Consider the following 9,272-nt stretch of genomic DNA (forward strand, 5'->3'; position numbering starts at 1 on the left):
ATTTCAAAATTTTGTTATTGATCTGAATGCTGGCATTTTGTGTGTGTGTGTGTGTGTGTGTGTTTTTTTTTTTTTTTTTCTATGTATTGAAATCGCCTTGTGTTGGCTTTTTGATCAATTTTTTCTAGTTGAGTCAAAGCATAATTTTCTCTACTTTGATCAAAACACAAAGAAAATTATGAGCAAACTAGAGAATTTGGAAAAGATGAGGAATGAAGTTGAAAGAGAAGAGAGAACTGTACTTAAACACTCTCATGTGTGTAATTTTCTTTGGCATGCTTAATTTTTTCTACCATGTATAATTTTCTCTGGCATGTTTAATTTTCTCTATCATGTGTAATTTTCTCTAGTATGTTTAATTTTCTTTGCTATGTGTAATTTTCTCTGATTTGAACTTAGAGAAATTCTTGTGAAAACCAAAGAAATTCTCTAGAATCCTGATAAACACTCTAGGCTGCAATCCAGAGAAATTCTCTGGCCTTTTTAGAATTTCTTTGGAGAGAAATTCTCTGGATCTAATTTTTTCTGGATCGATGTTGAGGGACTCTAGACATTATAAAAATATTAGATGTCCTTTATGCTATAAAATCTTAATACCATGGACCCTAAAAAAGATCCCCAAATTAATTCTATATTTTTAATATAATTACAATGTACTTTTTAATATTTTAATTCACATTAGATTAATTTATTTTTATTAGTTGCACGAATAAAAAATAAATAAATTACAAATATATCTTATAAGATTTACTTAAAATATGAATTATTGCATATGATTTTAGAAATTACATTCCGCCTTTTGGAGTTTATAATTTTATAACAAATAGTCCTTTTTTTTTTTTGGTGAATAACAAATAGTCTATTTTATTAATAAATAATCAAGTTTATTAACATTTTTTAATGACATTATAAATTTATTTTAATTAATAATTCATGTAATTTTATTATTATATAAGAGAGCAATTAGAAATTTTATTTTTTAATCAACTTTATTAAATAAAAAATTATGATAATGGGATATTTGTAATTTTTTAAACCACGAAAGAGAATCCGTATTTTAAGTGAATCTTAAGAAGTGTATTTGTAATTTACCCTAAAAAAGTAAATCGTACTTTTATATGTTTTATACTAATATATATATTTCTTTGTATTTTTTCTTGCATTCATTTATCATTTACAATAGTTTTAGCTGTTTTAATATTACCACAAGAGAGGTCTATATGATTATGTTAAATTTGTAAAATTAATTGCATTTTTTTCTAAATTTTATGGGAGGTGTGTTTAATTTATCTTAAAAAAATTACAATACGATGGGAAGGGGGGGAAATTATTTACCAAATAATTGGGGTGCAACTTTTGTTGTGTTTTATTTGCACAAAAGGGCAAAAAAATTGGGGGTGGTTTGGGATGTCCTAAATAAATGTATTTTTTTACGTTTTATAAAAAGATGTGTAAAAAAGTAGAGAGGAGATGTTGATTGATGTGACTTAAAAAAGATAAAATGATTGACTAAAATAGATTATGCCAAACAAGGCTTTCTTTATAAGTCATTTTTCAGATACTTATGGTAGGTTAAGTCTTGTGTAATTTCTTATAGAGTTTGAAGTCCTATTTAGATATGAACGTATTCCACAAGATCCTACATAAACGTAACGTGACGTGACACCTACATAAACATAACGTAACGTGACACCTATATAAACGTAACGTAACGTGACACCTACATAAACGTAACGTAACGTGTCACGTTACGTTTCGCAAACTTAATGAGTTTTTATTTTTTTAAATTGAATGTGAAAATATTGCTGATTTATGTTGGTGTCATGTTTCGTTTCATATAAATATAATCTATGGCAACATTCAATTTTCTATATATGTTGTCATAGATCCTGTTACCATAGATCATATGTGTCACGTTACGTTTATATAGGTGTCACGTTACGTTACGTTACGTTATGTTTGTATAGATATGATTTATGATAACATTCAATTTCTTATATATGGTTTTACTATTATTTATGATATTAACAATTAATATTGAGGGTAAATGTGCCAACAAACTTCTCACAGGACTTATGAGAATATAAATTTTTTAGTAGGATCATATGTAGTATACGTCTCTCCAATAAGACTTATAAATAATTTTTCAAAAAAAAAATACGCTCCCACGTATTTGTCATCTTTTTTTTTTTTTTTCTATACAAATTTGTAATTTTAAAAAAATAAATAGAAAAATGATAAATTACAAAGACCTTTAATATTTAAAGAAAATACAACAAGTTTAACATTTTTAAATTTGAAGGAGTTTACAATGTAATTTAGCCAAAACAAAAAGATAGTTTGGTTGCTTTTGATTGAGGAAAGAGAGAGAGAGAGAACCAAAACAAGTACTGAAAAAGGAGAGAAAAGTGGAGAGAGTTTTGTATTGAAGGCCACACACCAATTAACAGTCTCCCCTTCTCAGGTGGAACACACACTCTCTCTCTCTCTCTCTAAATCTGTGCAATTACATATATCCATCCAAACACATCTCCATCTCTCTCTCTCCCCTCTTTTTCTGTATTATTATTATTATCATTTTCAAACCTAACTGCAACAATACAAACCAATCCAAATCCACAAATCCAATCCCAACTACTGAGAAAACCAAGATCGGATTGATTGAAGATTGAAGGTCGAAGGATTGATCATTGATCATGTCGTGTTCGTCGTCGAGTGGGTCGGAGGAGGAAGATGAGGGGATCGATTCGTACAGGAAAGGCGGCTACCACGCGGTCAGGGTCGGCGATTCGTTCTCCGGCGGCCGCTACATCGCCCAGAGGAAGCTCGGTTGGGGCCAGTTCTCCACCGTCTGGCTCGCTTACGACATCCAATTCTCCGTACGTTTTTCGGCATTTTCTGTTTTCTGTACTTTTCAATATTTTGGATTTTTCAAAGATCTTAGCTTTTTTGTTTTTTGTTTTTGTTTTTGTTTTTCCCCTTCCCGTAATACTCTTATGATCATTTCTGTTATCATCCATTAACGGGATTTGCAATATGGTGATTGGGAGATTCGTCAATAGTTATTGTTTTTATTAGGAATATTATTTATTTATTTGAGGAATAAATTTCGTAACGGTTTTTTTAATTTCCATTTTTTTAATTTTATTTTTAATTTCCATATTTATTAAATATTATTGTGCTGTATCGTTCATTTAGTTCCTTATTGAGATGGGTTTACGACTGAATCAATTTGAGATAAATGATTATTATATATATATATATATATTTTTTTGGGCTTGGGTCACCTACTAATGATCTGATTACAAATTATGATCTTAGGTGCAGGAGCTAATTATGTGTCTATGGGTTAGTGCAGTGATGCTTTCTTTTCTTTTTCTTTTTTTTTGGTTCTTTTTTCTTTCTTCTTTCTCAAGACCTATATAATCTATATGTATGCAGATATTAAATGAGACAATTTTCATATCTGCCATCCCATTTCTTGTTTACCATTCAACCAGCATGAGACACCGGCCATGTCAAACTTTTTCTTGATAACTCGGTATTTGGCCGTAAGTACTGACTAATCGGGGACTAATCTCACCATACACTAGCAGGGGTCCAGTTTCCCCTGTATGGACTTGCCCAAGAAATCGAACCTGAGACCATTGAAGGAAAACATCCTCAGGCCCTAGGCCTTGACCACCAGACCAACCCCTTTGGGGTTACCGTCACTGTCAACTTGATGCAGTTTCTTTCCCCTTCACTTCTTCTTCAACGTGTTAATAGAATAGTATCTATGGCTGCTTCAAACCAACAAGGATTTTGCAAAACAGAAAGATCGGACCCTCGCTTTCCCTTCAGCTAAGCTTTCTGAGGGTGGTTTCGGGTCGAAACTAGCCAAGCAGGTGAGTTGTTTACAGAAACTGTACTGATTATGCAATTTAACTATGAAAAGGAGAAATCAATAACCAACAGGCAATAGAATCCTTTTGGTTTGGGATGGTGAGCTATCTATTTTCACTTTAGCAGGCCCATTCATTGGTAACGTCCCAATGGGCTAATAAGTAGGATGCCGAATTTTCCTCCCTCAAAATTTTCCAGTTTTTTAAAATGATGATATTTTTGGATAAATTGCACGACACTGGTATTTAGAGTGAATGGTACTGTAATTCGGTTGCTTTTCATGGTCTTCAGCAGTCACTGGAAGGAAATGATAATGTTGTATAAACAATTGATACAATTGCAGCTGTTGGAATCTAATTTAGTTACATGGTGGCTGTGGGACATTGAATGGATTATTATAGTATTTCGTTAAGGGGAAATCTAATTGTTAGCTCATCCTTAGTTGCATGAGGTGGGGCGGTGAGCAAGGATGCAGGGCACAGAGAAAAGTTTAAAATTGGGAATGCTTAGGTGAGCATTTTTGTGTGTATATATATATGTATAAATATAAGGGACTTATTATTCATACTTTTTTATTATAAACACCCCATATTGTGTTTTAAAAAAAAGACAAAAAGTGTAGGCAACAAGAAGTGAATTGTGAACGACAATTCCCTAAATATATAAATACATTATAAGAAATACTTTTGTTGCTTGATTGTAATATATGTTGTATGGACTTGGATATGAGTATTGGGTGTGGGTGCATGTTCAAGTGTCCAATCTTCGTAATCTTAAATCTTAGGATATTGAGATATGTATCCAAAAGTTGGATATGAGTACGGGGACACACCATGGGCACTTGTATCATATTGTATAATATTCGTAGATAAGATACTGTAAATCATCTAGAAATATAATTGAAATTAAGTAGGATTTAGCAAAAATATAAATTTTTTATCTCTTATTCATGTGAGAAGTTAGAGATGTTTTTTTACTAGAAAATGGGAGAGTTCACCCCCCCCCCCCCCCCCCCCCCAAACATTATAAATAATTAGAAGAGTCAGGTGTCTACATTACACTACTACTTAAATTGTTAAACATAGACATAGACATAGACATAGTAAATTGTCATTAGTCATTACCAAAGTAACCCATTCATACCAAATAACCCATTCATACCAAATAACATATATATCTTTACTCCTTAGCTCCCATATAAATCAAATTAACAGATTTATCAAAAAATTTCCATCTTTTAGTTCCTAAGAGAAAAACCAAAATCTAAGATGACTTTTTGTTCTCTATAGATTTTCTTTTTCCTTGGAGTTTTTCTTTTATTTTGTTGGGATTCATATGTTTTAGTAGCTTTATCCCAGTTGGAACAAACATTCTATCTTAATGTGAGCACAGTTCCAACATATTTTGCTTTGAATTGCAGTTCTAGAGCGGAAACATCACCCCTAGTTGATTCCTGTAGCTAAGATTCTTCCACCCACACACACATAAAAGGGTGTTTTTGGGAACTGAGTGGAGTTTGAATGATGCTACTTGCGTTGTATGTAGTTTTTGATGGAGATTATGTTTGTCAACTTGAAGAAATTCCATTATAATTGCTATTGATGCTTTAGAACGATGTTTAAAGGTTTTCTTGGATGACAAATTTCTAATTTTTCATCACCATATGTGAGGTGGCTGTCATGTTTACTATTCACGATGATGTTTTTTGTTATGTTCATATGCTTTGTGAAATGCAAAAATTTTACTGTGCTTTGATGTTACAATTTTATCTTTCGCACTTTCATTTTTTTTTTTTTTTTTTGGGAGAGGGGGGGGGGGGGGTATGTTGGACCATATTTCATTTGCCCAAATCCTAATGGTTCATTGATGTGGTATGTTTTAATTTGTAACTATGTATAAGTAGTAACAAAGTAACAAGAAGAAGAAGAATAAAGAGAGATTTTACACCCATTTTGTTAGTTTTTTAGTGAAGTAATAAATGTACCAAAATAATTTACAATCGAAAGTGAAAATTAAAGATAAGCCCATCAAGAAGTTTCTCTAATTGAGGTCCTAGTTTTCCATTTAAACAAGCCATCTATGTTTAGAGTTCAACACCTGGTTTATATTGTTTTTTAAAAAAAGATGTTCCTTTACAAACGGGAGCTTTTGTGAAGGGGCCATTTGATTTATATAGACCGTCTATATATTATCCAAATGCCTAACTTGTGCTGGTATCTTCCATAAAATGTTCCTCACAAATTTTGCAATTTATTTATGTATTATTATTTTGAGCATTTCTAAGTTTATTGATCATTAGCCACGACTTTATCTGTTTGTTGGACGATAGTGCTTACATTGTTGTTGTTTTCTCCTTGTAGAGATATGTTGCTCTTAAAATCCAGAAAAGTGCACCACAATTTGCTCAAGCTGCTCTCCATGAAATCGAAGTTCTTTCTGCTATTGCTGATGGTAACCCCTCAAATAATAAGTGTGTTGTACAATTAGTAGATCACTTCAAGCACACGGGCCCAAATGGACAGCATTTGTGCATGGTCCTTGAGTTTCTTGGTGATAGCCTACTCCGGTTGATCAAATACAGTCATTATAAAGGTCTTGAGCTAAATAAAGTGAGGGAGATATGCAAATGCATTTTGAATGCATTGGATTATCTGCATCGAGAACTTGGTATAATACACACAGATCTAAAACCTGAAAATATTCTTCTTATTTCTACTATTGATCCTAACAAGGACCCAATTAGGTCTGGTCTCACCCCAATTCTTGAAAGGCCTGAGGGGAATCCAAATGGTGGAGCTACCATGAACATTGTTGAAAAGCAGTTAAAGAGGAGGGCAAGGAAAGCAGTGGCTAGGATAGGAAGACGAGCTTCAATGGGAGGGGTGGGAGGGAGTACAAAAGTGGAAAGATGCCTGGATGGGATTGATATGAGGTGCAAGGTTGTGGATTTTGGAAATGCATGCTGGGCCGATAAGCAGTTTGCAGAGGAAATTCAGACAAGACAGTACAGAGCCCCTGAAGTTATACTTTGCTCTGGGTACTCCTCCTCTGTTGATATGTGGTCATTTGCTTGCACCGCCTTTGAGCTTGCTACAGGAGAAATGATGTTTACCCCCAAGAGTGGACAAGGATTTAGTGATGATGAGGTAATATGGCTCTACCTCTTTTCTGATTGAATTTTGTTATCGCTATTAGGGCACATGTTAAGATGCTTTGTACTTTCACATGGAAGTGTAATAAAAAATGTACAATCTTTTATGCTTGTTTAACATCTACCCTAAGGGTATACGTTAACGAGAACCTTCTGATTTGGTGCACTAGTATAATTCCATTGCTGTATAGAATCATTAGAATTTGCAGTGCCCCTCCCTACCAAAAAATTAGGGGAAAAAAATTAAAAACAGAAGTGAAAAGAGGAGGTATGCTTGTACTAATAACCTTAAACTTCAATTTTATTCTAGCGTGATTTATGCTGGCATAATCAACATATGGAGTTGGCATCAATTTTAAAAAACATGTTTCAGCTTATTTTTACGAACTAGAAACTTGAAAAAGCTAATGGCTGCAGACCAACAGAAGCCTTCCGCAGTGATTTTACAATTTACCATCATTTATGGATGGGACCCCTATGAATACTCAAGTTGTATAAGCATCACCGTGTCACAAGGGTGTGATAGTTACGAGGTTAATACCTTCTCACCTGGAAACTCACTTTTAGATTTTTTTAGGACTGGAGTTTATTTTTCTGTTGGACAAGAAGTGATTTTAAGCAGAATTTGTTGTTTCAATGTGTAATTAAGGCTTACTATGAGTTGAATGTTCTGTTTAGCACCTTGACTTATTGATTGCATTTTATTTGTTAGTAATTTTTTATTCTTCTTGTTTTCGAGAGTTTGGTCAGTGATTATAAGTGATTTACCATTTTGTGTTTGTTATTGTAATGAACTTGCTTGAATTATGTTTTAAAGTAGCTGTCTGTTGGGTCTTTTTGGCAGGATCATCTGGCTCTAATGATGGAACTCCTTGGAAAGATGCCACGGAAGGTGAGTCACATCATTCTCTCTCCTGCTCTACAGAAGCTGCATCTGATCATTTCCATATTTGTTTGGTGAAACAGATAGCCGTAGGGGGGGCTCGATCCAAAGATTACTTCGACAGACACGGGGATCTGAAGAGGATCCGGAGACTGAAATACTGGCCACTTGATCGATTGCTAGTCGATAAATTCAAATTTTCTGACAACGATGCTCGTGAGTTTTCAGAGTTTCTTTGTCCCCTTCTTGATTTCGCTCCAGAGAATAGACCAACTGCGCAGCAGTGTCTGCAACATCCATGGCTTAATATCAGGAATTCAACCAAGAATGAAGTGAAAAGCGAATCTAGCCTTCAAAAAGTGGATGTTGGGATGAGCAACCTTAAGATTAAGGTGGGCAAGTGAAGTAGTGATTTGAAGGTTTTGTTACTGCAATACCACTTTTACGCCCCCTCCCTCCACCTGTATGTGTATTGATTGTGATTTGTTTTTACTTTTTTGTTTTTGTTTTAATTTTAACGAATTTTTAATAAGATTTGATTTTTTGATTTAACAAAGATGTACGATAGCTAATGATTGTTGCGAGGAAATGACATCAATGAGAGAAATTTGACCTAACATGTTGGAAACTTGTGCTTGTGCGTTATTGAGGTTGTCTAAAGTGAATTTTATGGCTTATCCTAAAAGGGTATGCCCATGTTTTCTTTAGGACCATTCGGCAACGAAAGAAGCTGAAGAGTGCTTGATGGGAACATTTGGACTCTTCATGTGAGGAACATGAGTGCAAATGAGGAAAAGTTTTACTTTTTTTGCTCAGGATAAGCCTTAGCCCTGGAAAGAGTGTACTGGCGAAGAAGATTCAAGTTTGTTTAGAAGCATATCTTCTGCAAGATGGACAATATTGGCCTTTTTAACCTATGAACATATGTCTAAGCATAGTTTCCAAATCCAGATCCATTTTGAATGACTTCCTAGAATAGCTCTCAAGAGAGAATTTCATGTGCAGATTTGGAAGAAAACTTTCCATTTAAGAGTGGCCCCAAGTAAGAGTAATATATCTGATAAACTGTTCAATGGGTTCCAAATTCCAACCTCCCCGAAGGGCTGAGCTGAGGATAACTTCATCATTGTTTGTAGTGTGGCTTCATGGGTTTAGATTTGGGTTATTTACACCAAGACACTCAATCATGAGTGAATATTACTTTACGCTTCATTTATGTATTCGAATATTTTGACCTTATCACTTATAAAAATGCGTATTTGTGTAATTATTCCTTTAAATTTTTAGGATTAATTATTTAATAATTTTATAATATCACGTGACAATGTTTTATATTGGGGTGTTCCCAAGTAT

General features: G+C 33.7%; 1 protein-coding gene across 1 annotated transcript; it reads left to right on the forward strand.

The window, feature by feature from the left end:
- Nucleotides 1–2,283: 2,283 nt before the first annotated feature.
- Nucleotides 2,284–8,536, forward strand: LOC114307846 (uncharacterized). Its single transcript, XM_028253282.2, has 4 exons — nucleotides 2,284–2,879; nucleotides 6,246–7,031; nucleotides 7,881–7,928; nucleotides 8,003–8,536. Exons 1-4 carry the CDS (start codon nucleotides 2,697–2,699, stop codon nucleotides 8,321–8,323), a joined length of 1,338 nt encoding a protein of 445 aa, XP_028109083.2. The 5' UTR covers nucleotides 2,284–2,696; the 3' UTR covers nucleotides 8,324–8,536.
- The last annotated feature ends 736 nt before the right edge of the window (nucleotides 8,537–9,272 follow it).

The sequence above is a fragment of the Camellia sinensis genome, chromosome 4 (assembly GCF_055761805.1).
Source record: "Camellia sinensis isolate YWXY chromosome 4, ASM5576180v1, whole genome shotgun sequence".
NCBI classification, from domain to species: Eukaryota; Viridiplantae; Streptophyta; class Magnoliopsida; order Ericales; family Theaceae; genus Camellia; species Camellia sinensis.

Coding starts and splice junctions, on each gene's coding strand:
- LOC114307846 (XM_028253282.2), top strand. CDS start 2,697: ATGTCGTGTTCGTCGTCGAGTGGGTCGGAGGAGGAAGATGAGGGGATC. Junction 2,880..6,245: donor CTTACGACATCCAATTCTCC/GTACGTTTTTCG, acceptor TTCTCCTTGTAG/AGATATGTTGCTCTTAAAAT. Junction 7,929..8,002: donor TTGGAAAGATGCCACGGAAG/GTGAGTCACATC, acceptor TTGGTGAAACAG/ATAGCCGTAGGGGGGGCTCG.